Source organism: Mercenaria mercenaria, chromosome 2 (genome assembly GCF_021730395.1).
Source record: "Mercenaria mercenaria strain notata chromosome 2, MADL_Memer_1, whole genome shotgun sequence".
In the NCBI taxonomy this organism is placed as follows: domain Eukaryota; kingdom Metazoa; phylum Mollusca; class Bivalvia; order Venerida; family Veneridae; genus Mercenaria; species Mercenaria mercenaria.
In genome coordinates, this window is record NC_069362.1 from 32835944 (window position 1) to 32856175 (window position 20232).

At 36.3% G+C, this 20232-nt stretch overlaps 1 protein-coding gene across 1 annotated transcript in view; it reads right to left on the reverse strand.

Moving 5' to 3' along the window:
• Positions 1-20232, reverse strand: part of LOC123563660 (cholesterol transporter ABCA5-like) — a 109367-nt gene that overhangs the window by 55599 nt on the left and 33536 nt on the right. The window contains exons 7-12 of the mRNA XM_053525156.1: positions 18595-18778; positions 18206-18264; positions 17710-17843; positions 14995-15080; positions 4858-4904; positions 4372-4562 (exon numbers count right to left, since the gene is read on the reverse strand). Coding sequence (XP_053381131.1) covers positions 4372-4562; positions 4858-4904; positions 14995-15080; positions 17710-17843; positions 18206-18264; positions 18595-18778 — 701 coding nt within the window. The remainder of the gene's footprint in view (positions 1-4371; positions 4563-4857; positions 4905-14994; positions 15081-17709; positions 17844-18205; positions 18265-18594; positions 18779-20232) is intronic.

Consider the following 20232-nt stretch of genomic DNA (forward strand, 5'->3'; position numbering starts at 1 on the left):
TTAAACTTCGGTGAGTCTAGGTCAAATACTTTTTGAGCTACGCCGCCGACACAACATTAAAATGACAATTTTAACTAATTCAGGTGCATAACTCCTACATGAAACTGAATGAATCCGGACGCGAAACACAGGTGCACAATGCACATGTGACCAAATTACTGTAAACTTTGATGACTCTAGTCAAATAATTTTGGAGCTTACGGAGACACATTAAAATGACAAATTTTTACTAAGTCCAGGGGCCAAACTCCTACATAACTGAAGGTATCCGGACGCCGAAAACCCAGGAGCACAACTAACATGCTGGACCAACATTCCTGTAAAGGGTTTTTTTTTGTGACTCTACGTAAAATATTTTGGGGAGCTAGCGCGACACAACATTCTTGGACAGAGACGGAAGGCAAGACGGACAAGGGCAAATCTGTATGCACCTCCCCACAAAAGTGGGGGCATAAAAAAGGACTGCCGACTTTGGGGTTAAGTAAAAGCCACTTTCCAGATATGCGGCAACTTCGGGGCAAGTAGCATAAGCAACCTTTTCTCCGTTAAGTGGAGCTAAAAACTCATGGTAATAAATCTACTGTAAAATCCTGCCAAGTCGATCTTGGTCTTCTGCAGGCGTTCTCCCCAGATCTTGATGTCGAAACCAGTAAGTGACCTCCCAATGTACTCTTCCTCCTTGAAAAGTAGACGGAACAATGAAAGTTGCTGCTTACTGTATGATCCATTCCATTTTATCCGGCTCAAAAGCTGCTGCTGTAATTCTGTGTAAAGATATGGATATCAGGTTATTGTTCTTGGCTAAAGTACTCTCTAATGATGATAAAAAGGTTTGCAATGTTTCAGGTCTATTGCTCTCATTTATATTTAACAACTGACTGATGATAAACAAGCTGCAAGACTTAGATCAAAGCTATGTTTCTATGCTGAACCTATAATGATAAAAACTGTTGCTCGTTTAATATTAAGTTAAGTTGGACCTTTCTAATGCTAATAATTAAGAAAAATGTTCTAGTTATATAATTGGGTCTCCAATGTTGAAAATTTGAAGTGAAAAGTCACATTTACTAAAATAGTGGTGATAAACAAGTCTGCAAAATTAAAAAAGCTACAGCGTATCAGTTTTTGATATGCAAGTGTAAACAATAATTCGAGCCTATACAAAGTCAAATTTTAAGCTGTTTTATTATTAATTATTTGATAATTAAGCTACATATCTGAATAACCGCCACACAATTTATCTGCTGACATTCGGGAGCACCTTTCCAACGATACACTACTAGTTTCTAACATTCACTAAAGGTCTGTTCCTGAAATGAATAAAAAAAACAGGACTTTTTCCAATTTTCCTTAACAGTTTGAAAAACTACACAGGGACAAATCTATAACTTGGAAAGAAAATGGGTTATTACACTGACTTGCAGTTTAAATTATCATATAGATCAATTTAAACAAGCTTTGTCTGGTGTGGACAAAGTCTGACACAAAATGTTTTGTTAGAAACCCATGAATTACTCATTCAAGTGACAGGGCTTTTTCATCCTTTTTATTAAGATTTTTGTTTACTTTTAGTATTTCCAGTGGAAGTGTTGTCTGGTATCAATTTTTGTCACACTATAGACCAACAGCGGCACAGAACCATGTGTTTGTATTACCAGTCTAAATCCGTTATGTTCCCCCAAAACCCTCCCCCCGATTTTAGTCCATGTCAATGTTTGAAAGATATTTCATTAAATGTTAAACTATTAAACTCTAAATTCACTTACTGATACATTTCCGCTTGCTGCATTGTGTTCACAGTACATATTCCCACTAAAATTCTGTGGTGTTGCATTACACTGCATCTGAAACTTTTGTTAGATACTCTATTTTCCTCAACTATGAAGAGCTGTAATACAAATTTTCATGTGTACTTTAAGTACAGATTGAATTATTCCACAAAGAAACACAAGATTGAAATTGTTTTATTCTTAAACCTTTCCTTATAGTCCTGTGGACATACAGTTAACAATTCAAGGATCAAGATGACTTAATGTAGCTCTGCAGAAAATTAGGGATAATGTAATTACATTTTATAATAAATACTTTTATTAGTGTGTTTAAAATTACTTATAATAATTGAATTTTAAGTTTAAAGCTTATTTTATCCAATATAATGCAAAATTATCACCTGTTGGACATAGTTCCACATACACTGAAAAATTGTTTTCCAGCTGGTTTTATTCTGCAGTTGGCATTGTTACAAGTCCTGCTGAACAAACTTCAAAGGTTCTCAGGCAATTAAAATTATGGGTAACTCCCCATGCAGTCTTGGAGCTGTGAAATAAAAAGTGCACATATAACAAAACTGTGTAAACAAACTGTAAATGTTAAATTTCTACATGTATCTAAATTTAATTCGAAATTTGACGGCCTGATGAACTTGCTTTTCTTTTCCCATTTTAATCTAAAATTAATTCGAAAATTTGGCCCGGCCTGATGAACTTGCTTTCTCTTTCCCAATTTATATTGCACTGCAAGACAGTTAATGGTTGTTATGTTGTTTTCGAAGCTTTATAAATATTAAAATATCTTGTTCAAGCAAAATATTAAAGATTTCAGTTACCTTTTTGTACTCTCATTTCCTTGCTTGGGTTTCTCAGTACCGACTCGTCATGCAGGACCTGATGTTTTTTTTTTTGTTTTTCCCGTAACCGTCTAAAGTGTTTTGTCTATTTTAAAGAAAAACACATGTTACTTTAGTTTTACTAATTTATTTTAGCTTGACTGTGATGAAAGCTTTCAGTTTTTTTAAACAGTCTCAAGTCCGCTTATCTGAAAAACAGAACTGATGCCATATGAGAAGTCATGGTGTGACCCACAGTGGGGCTCGAACCCACGACCCGGGTTGAGCGGCCCACACCTGATCCCACTAGAACCCCCGTCCTATTGTTGTTACTTTTAAATGGTCGCAAGAACACTGTGTATCAAAACTCTTTAAAAAGAAAAGATGATGGGGTTTTTCAATATATCTCTTTTCAAGGACAAATGTTAAAAAATTTGGTTGTATCAGAGAAAACACAACAATATTTGGTTATTTAAATCTTAATCCTGCAAATTATTAGGTAAATATAATTGTGATAAGTAAATTCATTTTCATTTTTTTTTGATTATATGGAAAAACTTACTAATTTTTTGACTAATAATTAAAAGTGTCTTACATTTGTCAGAAACCTCTCACACATCCCCCCCAGTTTCCAAGCTTGTAAGCCCAAAGTCATCTGCCACATCTCCAGTGTTTTTCTTTGGGTGGTTTATTTCCTTTTGCTGTATAAACAAAAAAAAAAAAAACGATCAGTCAACCCAGGTAAAGCCAGAATTATTGTCATAAATCCTTATTAAAGTCGGTGCAAAAGTTCAGTAGACTTTATTTTTCAGCTTTCTGATTGCTGCATGAATTAAATATTTCATCTTCAAAAGACTCATGATCACAATGAAGATAATGTTACTTTATGTTTCTCTAATTCTCACTTGTTTAAAGGTATTGTGAGATCATTAAAAAAAACTACTCCAGCAGATCTGTAAATATTAATCAAGGACAATAACTGGGAAGATATTGATGCGACTGGTTTGTATGAACTTGACATTTTGATACTGTACCCATATATCTTATCAGTTTGGTTTAGTTTTAAACATGTACCAATTCCCTGTTATAACTGAATGGACACCAATTTGGTAATGCCTGGCCCAGCAGAATATGCATGTAATCATTGAAAACATGTCGCTTTTTCAAAATGTGCTTATAAAAAAAAATACACAGTTGTGCACAGAACCAGCTTTTCACTGATGTGGACTAACAAACTTAACAATACAAGACTATCCAGCAATTTATACTGAACAGAGATAGATATCCCAGCCAAGCAGCAATTCTTGTATATCCTGGTGTCAAAGGACCACCTTGAAGGTAAATATATATTTTTGTTAGTCTAACTAATTTGACGCGGTCTGAGAAAATATCGATTTCTCTTAGGGGCGATATCTCAACTGGCACCAAACACTTGAAAGACCAAAATAGTGAAGAAAATTTCCGATGAAATTGTCATTACTGCCGATTTAGGTTTAAATGCTGATTTTTTGTTGCAAACATGAGATAAATTTGAAAATAAAACTTACATGTATCAAAAGGGGGTTTATGGTGATTTTAAGCTGTTACTGTACACGATTGTTACCGGGTCTACACGGCAATATGCACAAGTGATAAAACTTGAATAACTTTACATGGCTGTGATTTATCCTCCATCATTATGGTCCTTCAAAGATTTATGGATAGATTGCCCTTCACAAATATAAAACAATCTTGACTGTCAAATTATTTTGACTAATATTAATCACCTCTTTTTTCCTCTGTATCTTGCCTTTTGGGGTTTTCTTTTGTTCGTGCTTCTCTGGCAGATTGTCCGTCTGAATCTGATGAGGGTTTTCTGATGGAGCATCATTGCTTGAAACTGATTTGATTTTCTTGACAAGCAGCATGAACCTGTCGCCCTTCAAAATATCTTCCAAATCTTTCCGTCCGTTCTCATCTGAAAAAATTGTACATGTATATTGATTACTAGTCCAAACTGGGACCGCGTGATAACTTAGGACTGTCACTGTCCCGTGAAATCCAACTAGAGGGATAGCAGTCATTTAGTCTAAATAATGAGACCTCGGGCAGACCGATTTTACATTTTGATATTTTTACGTTGTCTACGGAGGCGGATTCCGACAAGTCAAAATAATTTAACGATATTTCAACTCTGGAGTACAATTATATGGATCGAAGCAGTCATGTATGTCAAATTTCCTGTTAGCAAAATGAGTAAGGCTAATGAATACCTCTGCACTCGGGTGTACAGATTGGCACTTCTACTAAAAATCTGTTCCTGGAGTGCAATATGTACATAGTCTTTCGTCTTTCCAGTAATGGAATTGTGCCAATGTTTCGCCACATGTCAGAAAAATTATATGGTTACAGTAGCTACCAATATTTTACTTCAAGAAATTGTAATAATATACATCAGAATACAGCATCTGTTATGGTGGTTGGAAGCTAACTGCTAGATATATCAGTCTTCTTTACAATTAGTTCTGTTACCCTTTGCATGGCCGTGCACATGATTTTATGGCAGCTTTCACTGTATAAAATTTCCTTCAACGTGCTGTTATTATTACGTGGCGATAATACTGATCGATTTACTTATTTAATTTATGCTACATAAAACATTCTGTGGGGCGATATCACAATAAGCTGAAATGCGGAGGAATTTTCGACTAGAAAGTAGAATTACCTGTAATTTTCCAAGACTCCCTGCACATCCCGAAACCCCGTGGCACTTTGCTCGGGACCGTTTCTCCTTCCTTGTATTCAATGAAAAGGCTTTGTGGTTCTACGATGGAACTTAGGTTTAATAATATTACCAGTAATCGGGTCATTCGTATACCCAAACAATCAAAGCCAACGAATATTAATGTTTTCTGGTCGGAATCTGATTCTGGTCGTAAACTGACTGTCTTGAAATCTCACGAGTTTCAAATTGGCGCGAGAGGCTGGATGCTGGTGCATCTCGCGTGATTTGCAATATCGCGAGATATCTTATATGACTTATTGATATTTTTATATTTTTTTCCAGGAGGTGACCCCCCCCCCCCCCCCCCCCCCCCCCCCCCCCCCCCCCCCCCCCCCCCCCCCCCCCCCCCCCCCCCCCCCCCCCCCCCCCCCCCCCCCCCCCCCCCCCCCCCCCCCCCCCCCCCCCCCCCCCCCCCCCCCCCCCCCCCCCCCCCCCCCCCCCACCCCCCCCCCCCCCCCCCCCCCCCCCCCCCCCCCCCCCCCCCCCCCCCCCCCCCCCGCATTTTTTTACGAATGAAATCACCTGAAAACAATCAAACGTTCGTTTTAAAGTCTTATAGCGCTATAGCTGATTTACTATACTGTTGTATGCGAGTGATCGCCATTGATCGGGACAGTCCGTTCCAAAAACAGGTGTGCTCGGTAAATACGTAACCAGTTTGATACGAAATATAGTTAAGTTACATGATTAACAGTTTTTTTGTTCTGGTTTCTTCGTATCTTGGGCATATTAATAACAAATTATCATGTATAATATGGTTATATATAGGTCATTACATTTTCGTACAAGTTAGTTTTTTGTACGGACGATTCGAATAAGTTAGGAAGACCGGCATTTACTATCCCATGATGCTCGGCAAACTACTGGAAAATAATAAACAAACTATTGTGTGAACATAATTTATAAGATTCAGCAGATCTTCGTTAATTCTGGTAAATATATTTTAAAGAAAATCATAAATGAATCAGCTTTCAGAATGGAGACTAAGTAAATTATTTCGTCCCCGTTTTTTCGATCGCGTCTTCAACAAGTTCGTCTCACTTCGTCCCCTTTGAGTTTGAAGATTTTGAATGGTTATTTGATATTCCTTTTTTTTTTGTTTACATTTTTCTGGCGAGATTTTTATTACAGTAAGTGTCTAACCGTCAGGTAACCGGACGCATAGCCTGCTTTCTAGTTGCCCGATAACAATAATCCTCTTAATGTTTTTCTTGCAGCAGGGTACATGAAATTGATGAATCACAGTAATTTTTTAGGAGAGGGGTACCATGTTGGGTATCAAAAATTGTTATATATTTTTAGAATCAGAAGCAAATACGTCCTGTTTTGCAAACATTTGATCGTTTTTCTAAGGGCTAAACATTTTAAAAACACAAATTTTATCAATATTAGAAACATTGGTATGTTATAAATTCTGGAAGGCAGATCCTTTGGAAGCACGAGAACAAGGCAAACTGTGATAAATTTTGCAGACTCGGTTTGATTGAGTCTGTTCATGAGAAGTTATTGAAAATGCAAACACTACCAAGCCCCCTAACACTCGGTATTCAATCTCAATCTAAGTAAAATGAGTTGATATCAATGATCCGAAGGACCAGAAAATTAAAACACTGAGATGATGTCGGGGAGACTTTTTATGAACGCCTGCACTCGCTGTCTGTGAGTAAATAAGATTAATGTAATGACTTGCAGTGTTTTTCTAAAACATCACTACCATATGTACCCCGCTGTTAAAATTATATGTCATTTAAAACGGTTAATCATTTTAAAAAGATTCACCATGTACTGACTTATCCAAATGTTTGTCATCTGAAATCTGTACATGCATGATACAGGACCACTTCTGGTATAAGGTGAAATATCAACAGTTTCTGGTAGACTTTTGCCTGAAGCAGGTTTTACCCCGTGTTCAAGTTTTGCAAGTATTTTTATGAAAAAGTTTAGCTACTGCTTTCTGGATTTTGAAATTATAATTGCTGTTTGAGATTTGTTCTTCCAGCATCCGTTTTTGGTTGCAATTGAACAGATTTGATCATTAATTTCTGCCGACAGATTTCATTTAAAAAGAGGCCAAAATTGATTACTTGCTGTATAAAAATTTGTTTGATATTTATTATAGAAAGTAATTTGAGCCAAATATTAGTTGTATTTCCACTGAAAAATAGGAACGTAGGTTTGCAAAAAAATTGTCTGCATGAAATGAATGTTACAAATTTCTTGGCGGTAAATATGCCGATTGTTGTAACACTGTCCATGCTGATAGTTCATAATTTTAATGTATCAATTTGGCCTGTGGGATTTCTTTGATCAAAACAAGAATATAATATGAAACGATGCAAAAGCTCAAAGCGGAGCTCAAAAGAAATAAGATCTAACTTAAAAAAAATATAGACAAAGACACTATTCACTTTTTAACTCAAAAGAAAGCGAGAAAATTCAAGAGAAATCTATTCACTGTGAAAAGTTTACATTTAGTGCCATCATACTTAGATGTTACTGCGAATATCATACGATTGATGAATAATTTTTAGCAGTCAAATAAAGTTCTCTATTCACTGTTAGTCTGCTGAGATAACTACTTTCTGTCCGCTTGGGGCGCTTTTTTAGCTTCCGTGAAACTTTAAAAATCCATTACCTAATGTGAAAGTATACTTGCATTACTGTAAAGCTCGATTCTCTGGAACAGTCACTCAGTTCAGTTTCTCGTTTTTTGTTTTCAGACAGAAAAATTGCTCAATGATTTAATTTTTTTTTTTTCTTTATCATAGATGCATGGATGAAAGCAGCCATTTGTGCTGCCAGCTTAGTACGAACTGCTGGAAGTACTGGTCTATTGAGTTGTGTGGAAAATATTAAGTAGAAACGACACTTAAAAGTCCTATAGCCTGCCAACATAATGTTGTAGGTAAAGCCAAATATGAACAACTTCATATATTCACGGTATTAAAGGCCATAGCTCCAGATCATTGGAAAAACACTCACACACAAAAACTAAATTTTTTAGGTAACTGAAATTAATGATGTATTTCTTACGAATGCATATCAATAAACCTTTCTTCCTGACCTTTCCTATTATATGACTATTCCCTCCATTCAAATTATTGTACAAATAGCATATAATCAATATCCTTTTACAAACAATCCCCAAACATACCTCCCACTTCCCATATCCCTCCCATCCACTCCCATCCTTCCACCACCCCCCCCCCCCCCCCCCCACCCATCCCGTGCCCCAAGCAACTGATCTTGGTCTGCATTGGTCGCAAAGCAGAATCGACTGCCGCAGCAGGCTAAAGGTTATATTCCATGTGAATCTTCAGGTTAAATCACGGTTCTGCGAGTTACCGCCCTCAAATGGACTCAAATTTAATATTTGTCTTTAGCAGTCTTACAGAGACTTTCATTGTTTTCTTGATTTCGCATTTTTGAATAAGTTTGAAACAAAAAATATTTTTAAATGTTCATAATAAGACCATACTTCGATGAGAAAGGAAAGATCATTTTTTAGCCAAAATTCTAAGTATGTGTATATAGTAAGAAAATAATAATTTATGGGGGAAAATGTTTGTTTTTATATTTTCAGCGGGAAACCCAACAAAGGATTACCGGCTATATGAAACGGAGGAAACAAAAGTGTCCCTAGAATACTCAATGGAGGTAAAAAATTTATAATAATCTAAAAGAATACCACTGACTAATCCCTAGGTAAAGCTGTATTTAAATATGAGGCAAATGCACTACATTTTAATTCAAAAGAAAATATTTTAGTTGTTGATAAAAAAAAAAAAAAAGGTTATTAAGTTAAGGGTGAGCTGTTTATGAGGACATTTGGGGTCAGCATCCCCCCCATTTTCTTCCATTTTTGCGTTGACTTTCTATTTAAGGAAAAGTAGAGTTATTGCTCTCTCCCTGGTGTTGGTCATTTGCGGTTCGTTAAAAGTTTTTGATTACAGTCAAATATCTCTGTTACTATCAAGCTATTGACTTGAAATTAAAGCAGTTATTTACTATCAAAGGTCTACACAGCAGAAACAACATCATAACTTGATTTGAATTTTGACAGTGGTTATTACCCCTTTTTAAACTTAATATTTTTGGTTAAAGTTGCATAAGTTTTTTTCTGGCGAAGCTCTGATTCAGAATCATGCACAGAGTAAGGTCGGAGCGTTGCTGTTGTACAGGGATGCTCTTGTTACATCATCTCCTCTGAAGCTGTATTTTATCAGTCATAAATGTAAAGAATAAGGTCCAAAAAAATTTATCAAAGTTTTATTTTTTATTAACAGAAAACATCAATCATCTGAACTGAAAGAGACATGGAATTTTTTTTTTTTTTCTCAGATCCAGTTGACATCCTACATGGACTCTTCCAAGATTCTGATGATGAAAAATGATCATGAGAATGTTTATATGATACAAGGGGACCATGGATATTGTTGTTTCATCATTCAGGATCTGATACTGTTATGAGTTCAAAGTCATAAGATGAAAGATGAACAGGCTTGTGCGGACACTGAAAACATACACCGAAATATAGTGTCTCCATCGTAAGTGATCATCTCTTTATGTAATTCCACCAAACTGAGTCCTGTACCAAAGTGAATAAGCAGAATGATCATTTGTGGCTACAAGTGCCTTTGCCACAAGACACAATTTGTCAGACACAGCTCTCAGGTGTTTATTACAACTTGTTGCAGTTACATCTTCCAGGTAATAATATAGGTGAACACCAGTGGTAGAAAACTAAAAGCGTCTTGTGGCTTTAATAAAGTTACTTGAACTTACAACATGTAACTGAGTGAATAAATGCAAGAAAATATCTTGACACAGAACTGATTTTGCATCACACCTGGATGTGATGGAATCCGGAAAGATGTTCAGTGTTATAAGTACTATTTTGAACAAGCAAGATTGTTTCAGCTCCAAGAAATACTTGAAAGAGAAGTGTTGGAGATCCATAGAAGAATTTAGAATCCAATGAGTCAGAACATATTTGTGAATCACATGTGAAATGAATACAGAAAATTAAAGGCACAAGGTGGATTTCTTCATAATGTCTCAAATTTTAACATTGTCATTATTTATTTGGACGGCTTCCTCTTTTTAAGAGCTCTTCTACATCCCTGTGGCCAGTGTACCTGCTTATATAACGGTTACCACCAAAGGAGCGCTATACTAGAATAAAACATGGTTTTGTGGGGGGTGTGGCAAGGAGTGGGGAAACCAAAAATGAACATGTTTTTGAAAACCCATTTGTGATTTGATTTAGTGTCTATGTACCAGCAGGGCTTTACTTTTACTTGTCCTGAGACGATGTTGGTTGTGGACCGTGAAAGCTATGTTGATTATAGCAACTATGGATTTGCAAGCAAGAGCTTATGTTGTTGCAATGACGCAACACAACGGATTAAACGGATGTTTATACTGCATGGAGCCAGGACAGGTTGTTGCAAGCGGAAAGGGTCACTGTAGGGCCTACTTGTACAGAGACCACGCAGCAGACTGCGTACAGATGAGGACTATTACGAGAAAATGCAGACTCTGCAAGAAAGTACAAGAGAAGGGTAAATGGTGTAATAGGGGGTGGGGGACTGGAGCGTGTTATGGTATCTGCCATATTTTTCATTCACAATAATGTGGTATTGGATTATAAGAGCGGACATTACTAGGTGTCTCAGAAAAATGTTAGAGCTCTGGTTTGATAAGACAACACTCTTCTGAACAATTCAACATATCACAGAGAATGGGAGAAGTTGACAAGGATCTGAAAAGGATTAAGCCCCTGTATGTTATCCATGATTACCCCGGGTGTTAACAACACATACACCAATTGGAAGCATCCGAAAATAGGAATTGGCTATGTTTTACTCGTTGCCATGTTTGAAAGAGCGCTTGCCGGACATTTACCTAACACCATTTCAGGGGCCTGGTTGAAGCAGTTTACGTTCTCTCCAAGAAGGAATCAGTCCCCAGGGTCTTCAACGAGCTAAGATACTTCTGCAAGGCATTTGTCAGAAACATGCAGTTTGTATGGAGAGAGATTCATGAGTTTGAATGTTCATAACCTTACCCCCTATGTAAAGATTTGTTGAGTTGTGGGGCCCACGTGTGGGCTTGGTCTGTACTTTGCTTTGAATCTTTTAACGGGGAGGGATCCAATAAGTCTATTACATGGGAATGGTAATGTTTGTAATCAGAGATTTTGGACATTGCAGCATTCAAAAGGCGTATTGATCTGCACAAGACATTTACCAGATGGAAAGCAAAACTAAGGTGTTCATGCAAAAAAACATGGACTGGAAAGCTCTGATAAGGTTTGGTTCAAATGCAGATGCTATAATGTAAAGTTGTGAAAGTGACTCCTCTGTCAGTAAAAGTTTCAACACAGTGAAGATGCAAACTGAAGGAATAGGTAAGGACTCTGATGTTGAAGATGACTTTGTTAGTGTTTCGAAGGGATTGCACGCAAAAAAAAAGAATGGCTTTCATGATGTACGGCATGCAGTGCTCTAAAGTTAAGAAAAAAATTCTTACACTATTTGTTTTGGAGTAAGAGGATGCCAAATTTTGATCAAGTAAATGCGTAGAGGATAAAAAGCTTCTTTTGGAAAATGAACTAGGAAGTGTTTGCACTGGGCAGAGGTGTGGAGAAACAGAGGGTCTATCATCCAAAGACGTGTACCACAATTGCAGAGTTAATTTTTTTCAAGGGTAAGATATTTGCACTTACTGTGGTAAAGTTTATATATTTTGTTGCTACATATAAAAACTGTATTGGGCTGAGTCAAGTTTATTTTAACAAAATATTTATACCCACAGATCACATTTGGATACAGTTTGCAGTCAACACGTCTAAAGTTCTGTCCATTGTGTCTGCTTGTTACTTACTAAACTTTATTAACTACAATAACGATTTTCCGTAAACAGCATCAACTGTTAGCCTTTCAAGGGACAATGTACAGGAGGCACATAACACAAGTCACTTCAGGTTCAAGTTGTTTCACTTTGTGTCCACTATTTTATTTATCTAAATGGCTTGAAGATTGCCATCATTTTAACATCAGTTGTTTAGGTCACAAAGACTACAGTTGGCTTGCAAAGCACCACAACCATGGCCACGGATGATCAAGTCAATTGGAGATCAAATAGCTTTATTTCATGTCTGCTTTCAACTTTGTAAACCACTTTTATGACTTTCACGAAACTAGCATCAGATTATTTACCATTTTAACCCTTACCCTGCTAAAGTTTATATATGTTTTTTTTTTTTTTTTTTTTTTTTTTTAAACTTGTCCATTTTTCTATTTGGATTATTATAAGTACCCTATACATGTGGATGCTATAGGGGTGGCTTAACACAAAAAAGATGCTGACTGAATGACAAACAATGCAATCTTGATCAGACTGCATGGTAATGTACGGGTGATGATCATGATTTACACTAGTCGTAATGGAGACCAATTCGGGTCCACGCAAGATAAGGTTTAAGTTGATGATGAAGAAGCATGATTCATTAGATCAAGGTGAAGGTCTGAGGACCTTTGTTTCCACTCATAGCAAAAGTCATAGAAGATTTGCATAAAACTTGCATTCCTTGTAACCTTACCACGGGTGACATGCAAAGCCCGCAACACAGAAGTCAAGGTCACACTTGAATGTCAAAGATAAATAGTTTAATTAGTGGCCAATCTGTTCCTTCTAAATACAGTATGATTTCGCATCAAATTGATCAATTGTCACCATTATGCGCTTCCCATGGTCATTAGGTCAACGTTCAAGTACCACTAGATAAGAGGCCTGTTAATTTGTGTCCACTTAATATCTTTTTCACACTGAAAAGGATTTTCATATATATTAGCATCAATGGCTGTACCTCGTCAAGACAACTACAGCATGTAAAAACCCAGGTCACATGGTTCAAGGTCTCACCCACTTTGTTCAAGGTTATATTCACTTTATTTCCATTGTAATTTAATAGAGTAGTGTTTGTAGGGTTTAGCTGGTATTATTTCTTTATAAATGACTCAGTGCTTTTCGTTAATTTTTGTTGTAATTAGAACGGATATAAATTTATTTTTTTGTTTTCATTTGGTGTAGGGACATAATATATATATATATTTATATATATATAAAAATATTTGATTATATGTTCTGTGACATTCTAAGACTTGTTTTTGAAAGACATTTCTTTTTTTGCAGGAACATGTATGACATGGTATAGTTCCAGTAGAACATCTGGGTGAACTTTGATGGTATTGATACAGTAGGAGGTGTATATGGTGCTTGCTTCCAAACAAAATAGAAAGGAAATGAATGCAATAACATGTTTTTGACCAGTAAATAATTGACTTCTGTCTGTAGGGAATGTCTGTTTGTGACATTAAATTAGAGATCCTTGCAATGAAAAACCAAATAAAATCACCAGGAGATGGGACCTTACTAGTGAAACTGAATTTACTTTTAAAGCAAACTTTTTTCTTCTGCAACATCATTATAGCAGCAGAAACAGTAAGCAATCCATAGGGATTAACTGATATAATTGTTGTACAGATCTTTCTACTATCCAAGGATTATCATGCTGTGGGACTGTTTCTATATGAATAGTGCTACTTGTTCCAAGTTGTATATTCTATGTTGTTGGAAAAATTGTTTGACTGGGGAACTTTTTTGATTTTATAAAGTTTTAAATGGACAGTGTTGAATATTTAATTCATGAACAAATACATATCAATGAGATGTACATGACTTAATTTCTTAAAATGCTATTTATTTTAGCAGGTATATGTAGGAAAAGATCTAGTTTTAAGTATTGTCATGTCTTTTCCTAAGAATTGTTTCTTATGATTAGCATTGCAGTGTTTAACAAGATAAAAAATATTTTTTTTTTAAAACATGATCAATATAAGTTCGAACCTTTACCAGGGAATTTTGACTACATTTTTTGACTGATTTAAATTAATTAGATGATTACATCAAATTTTTAAAAACTCAAGTATAATACTGCCTTAAAAAAAAATTTTTTTTTTTTTTTATTTTTTTTTTCTTTGCGTTTTGAAATCTTCAGGTCATTGCGGTTATTTTGAATACTTGGACATTAAAAATCAAATAATATATTTTGACATTGTACTTTTTTATTTAAAAAAAGCCAGAAAATGGACTTAGTTCAAGTCTAGTGATGTTTCTTGAGTCATTTTGAAAAATAATCTAAGTGCAAATACTTCTGTGTCCAGGGGAATTTTTCCAACAAATTTCCATACCCATTTTTAGTGGAGGGACATTTTACCATGCAATTTTCTGTGTGTCTGGGAAATTTCCTGTGTGACCTGGAAAACTTTCCAGTGTAACCCTGGAATACGTCACTTTTCCATGGAAATTTTCCAGGGAGTGGTGGATCCCCCCCCAGTGTTTTCCAGGGGTCAATAGCATATTTTCATGGGATTCCATGCACTTTTACTGGGAAAACCTTGCTTGTCCAGGGGACATTCTACAGACGGGTTTGGTCATATTTTTCTTTCACAAGCTAAAATTGTTACTGTTTATGAAAATGACTCTTACTTACTTCTGCATCTTTGTTAATCTTCAGTCTGCTTTTATCCTGCCAAACAACTTTCAGGGTGTTCCAAACATGTCATATCTCAACAGGATATTCGCTTGAGGACAAATCCCAGTCATACTCCGTATTTCTGCCATATCATTTGGATTAGACACATCCTGTTGAAAGGAGTTATTAAAAATAAAATTATCCAGTTCTGATATTAACTTATAGGAGGCTATTAACAATTTGTGTAATTTACACTATTCATCTCTGGCAATGTTGGCAAAGTGGCTATAAAGTGGTCCTGTGACACCTTACTGTCAAATTCAGAGATCCAGAGTTCAAAAACCTATCCAGGCACTGGAAATTTCTGAGATGTTCATGAGTGTCCCCCGCCACCAAACTAAGAGGCCAGTACCGGTTCTTTCCAAGAAAGAAGGCTATGCATGTATCAATGCCCTACACCTTGCAGATTAAAGAACCATGCTAACTATTCATACAATGCTATGCTAATATAGCCTTACATGCCTGCACCTTAATGTCTCTCCCTCTCTCTGTACTGAGGGCATTGTCTTATTCTGTCCCTCTAGTCAAATCTTTCTGTATAAATGCTCGCAGATGATGAACTGCCATAAATGTTTAAATGACAAGGGTGCTATATAAATATCGAATAATTACAGTCGAATACCGTTACCTCGATATTCAAGGGACTGTTAAAACTGCATCGACTTATCCGAAGTTCGACTAAAGATATCGACTATCTGGGACTACTTTGTACTTGTGTCGGACGTCTATATTGTCATTATATCCAGTCATTATATCCAATGTTTTTTTCAGATGGTTTGAAAGGGGAAAGAAATAATATAAAACGTAAATACAATTTTAATTTTATTGATAAATAAAACATCTTAATTAAATACATACAAACAACTTTTTATTTTTCAAAATATACATTTAAACATAAACATTTTTATTCCTTCCCGAAACAAGTCAGAATGCAGTGGCAATGTTCCTAGTGGACCAGTCAGTTTGCCTGTGCTAGCGAAAATTTGCCAGTTAAATACACTTATTGTTACTCAATCCTAAATGGCAGATTTTTACTCCGTCAAACAGAAAATATTTCATCCACATTAGTTGTTACATTGGAAAACAGCTTTCCTGCTTGCATGGTGTTTTATAAGAGTTATTATTGGGAATTAAATGCAAACTCTCTGACATTTAAAGTGGATTAAAGATGAAGTAACAAACAAAACAAACCCACAAACTATCTTGAATATGATTAATGCATTGCCGGACAACAATAGGTTGATTTTCACACCTTACAAATAACCTGGATATTTTTTGACAAACTGTGATATCGACGAAACCAGGTGTAACAAGAGCTGTCTCCATAGGATGACACATGCCCCTGATGGCACTTTGAATGAATAGTTATGGCTGATGTTAGAGTTTAGGACCTTTGACCTACGGACCTGGGTCTTGCGCGCGACACGTCGTCTTACTGTGCCACACATTCATGCGTAGCTATTTTAAAATCCATGCAAGAATGACAAAGATATGGACCGGACATGCCCATCAATGCACTATCATGAAATATGACCTTTAACGTCTAAGTGTGACCTTGACCTTTGAGCTACAGACCTGGGTCTTGCGCGCGACATGTTGTCTTACTGTGGTACACATTCGTGCCCAATTATTTTAAAATCCATGCATGAATGACAAAGATATGGACTGGACATGCCCATCAATGCACTATCAGGAAATACGACCTTTAACGTCTAAGTGTGACCTTGACCTTTGAGCTACAGACCTGGGTCTTGCGAGCGGCACGTCGTCTTACTGTGCCACACATTTATGCGTAGTTACTTGAAAATCCATCCATGGATGACAAAGATATGGACTGGACACGCCCATCAATGCACTATCATAAAAAATGACCTTTAACGTCTAAGTGTGACCTTGACCTTTGAGCTACGGATCTGGGTCTTGCGCGCAACACATCGTCTTACTGTGGTACACATTCATGCCAAGTTATTTGAAAATCCATCCATGGATGACAAAGATATGGACAGGACACGCCCATCAATGCACTATCATGAAAAATGACCATTAATGTCTAAGTGTGACCTTGACCTTTGAGCTACGGACCTGGGTCTGGCGTGTGACACGTCGTCTTACTGTGGTACACATTCATGCCAAGTTATTTGAAAATCCATCCATGGATGACAAAGATATGGACCGGACACGAAAATTGCAGACAGACTGACAGACCAACAGACGGACAGACAGTTCAAAAACTATATGCCTCCCTTCGGGGGCATAAAAACAATACAGGTAAGTTTGACATGACTGAAAAGTCTCATCGAGCTAAACAAAATATCGAGCTAATCATATCGAGGTAATGATAATTACATTAAGATAAATAGGGAAAAATCGGGACCGACTCAACACATCGTGCTAAACGGAGTATCGAGCTAACCGATATCGAGGTAACGATATTCAACTGTATACATGTATATTATAAAAACATTCTGAACTACTGTTTAATCAAATTAGAACATTTTACAATGCAACTATAAAATGTTCACTTTATGATAAGTAAGTTAACAATCTTGTGATTTTAAAACCACACAATCTGATTTAATTTTTAGTATATGACAACCAATGAGGAGTGTAGATTTCTTCTGATCCAAACAAATCCCTCATGTTACAGGCAGAATGAAACATACTTCCACTTACTATACCACTTTGATAAACTGCTGACTCAGGATATTACAATTACTAGGGATCATATTGCATACATACCAAACCAGCGACTTGAACCATTCCTGATGTAGGTCCAGTCATTCCAGTAAGTATATTCATAATTGTGGTCTTTCCAGCTCCATTATGACCTAGTAAAGCTGTTATCTGGCCTTCATATATATCCAGACTTAACCCTGTGAATGCAAAACAAAAATTCCAATTTGTGGTTGTTGTTATGAGGTTTATGTGAAACTGCAACCATGAAAAACAATCTAACATGAAAGTATACTGATGCCCGTGTAAACACAATAACACTCATTATTCTTCAAGTAGGCAAGCTAAAACGAATTGAAATAAGACAAAAGAACTTGAAACTTCAAGAACGAATAAAACTTTGCCACAGAGACTAATAAACTGAGAAACAACGAGTACTGTTTTATTAACAAAACCTTGGTCAAATGAACCTGGAATTAATAGCTACAACAGCATGTGACGCTTAATGGCTGCAATAGAAGATGACAGGTCTTAATTACTTTTTAAAATATAAAACTTTTACCATCCACTGCATTCACTTTTCCATCACTTGTTGCAAATACTTTTGTCAATCTATCAATGCTGAAAACAGATAAACACACCATATTACTGATGAAGGTTTAAAACCTGCAAGTAATCTCATTTGTGAAAAAATACAGTTCTATTTAAGCCAGATAGGTATCCATTGAACTCGGACTATCCTAACAAGTTGAAAGATTCAATAAAGCGATCAGATCTTCTTTTCAAATGACAAGTTTAAATTCCAGACCTAAATTTTACTGTCATCAATGTCTTGATATATGGATGTCATGGACTCATACTGATAAGTATGTGGTTAGCAAACAGTTTTCATTGATAAATCACCACCTTATACTGTACAAAGCTACAGTGTTATGTCTTGTGTGCGTTTACCTAACAGCAATTTTATCCTTCATCTCATCAGAGACCTTCTCAATATTGGCGTCACCATCCTTATCACTGTTATATGCAAAAGGTGAGAATCTCTGGTTGGTAAAAGATCCTGCTGTCGTAGACTTTCTGCACCAGTACGAGGGTGAAACTATATACCATGGTGGTTGTCTTGGTCCATATTCACCTATAGTGAAAACTCCGTAATTTGATTTTGTTGACAAACAATAACCACAAATATCATATTCATGAAAAAAGTAAAACAAGTGAAAATGATGACTGTTGTCTTTATGTCTACATACAATTATAGTACAAAATAAGGTAAATTGACTTGATCATTAAGGTGCAATCACTGTCACTGGAAAATAACATAATGTGACTACATCAAATTATTGTGTTTCATCTATAGTGCCAGATTTACCCTATGGTACACTGCCATGTTTCTACATATTTTAGGGACCTCCATGTTTGGTGTTAAGATCACCGACTTCGAATAACTTGCCCCTCACTTCTGTGGGTTCAAAAGCTTCTTGGAGTGATGAACTTGTTCATGTCAGGGAGCCATTTAGCTGGCTAGGGGAAGATCAGTGGTTCCACCCAGGTACCTTGGCTTGTCTGAAATAATGCTCAGTGGGGCAACTGTAGCTTTTTCCATCATGAAAAGTTGCAAAGTTGTCATATAACTTTAACTGTGTTGGCAAGACGTAAAACCAACGAAATAAGTAAAATATCTAAATACTGTGTTTTAAGAGTCTGAACTTCCATGAAGTATAGCCTGATGGTTTGTTGTGTTTAACTGTGTTCCATCTATCAGAAACTTGAAACAACAGCTTCAGAGTAGAGAGCTAACTTGATTTTATGATCCTTTATAACAAAATAGGGCATATCTGAGGAAATTCCAGCTATCACCAGAATGACTAATTCCTCTACAACCCTGCTTTGTCAGCAGAAACAAAACACTTCATCTGTAAAGTTTCTGAATTAAGAAGGTAAGTTCAAATATGTGAAGAAAATTGGGACGTATGGGTCCCCCAAATATTTGTCTATCCCTGGAAAAAATGTTGTTTCTGTGTTAACATTATAAGGTCTGAGTCAAATGGATTTAGTAAACACAGAGACAGAGTTAAAGTGCAAAACATTTAAAATGAAATTCCAAGTAAAAAGGGGCACAACTCAAGAAATATCTGAGCTAGAGTTATGAAACTTGTGTCATGATATAAAGGGTGATGTCTGATACTGGGCGACTAGTTTGATAAAGATAAATCCACTTCAGAAAAGAAAGTTGCCTGTTGTAAAAAATATATTTTATATGTTTTGCTATGAAGTTAGAGTCTATTTCCACAGTGTTGAATAAAACTTTTTTTTTTGTCACACCAACACAATTATATGGCGACTTTCCAGCTTTTGGTGGTGGCGGTGCCAGGTACTCCTCCATGCATTAATTCACCATAGGTAGAAACACTGATGTTCCATAAGCCAGCTGAACTGCTTCATTACATGAAGAATTTAATGCGGCAAGCAAGGTTCAAAACCTCATCAGTGAGAGAAAAGTGATTTTAAGTCAGCGACCCCTGAATGATAAAACTGGAACAGTGTCCAAGACTAATACAACTGTAATCAACAGTGTTTGCAGTGTTTCAT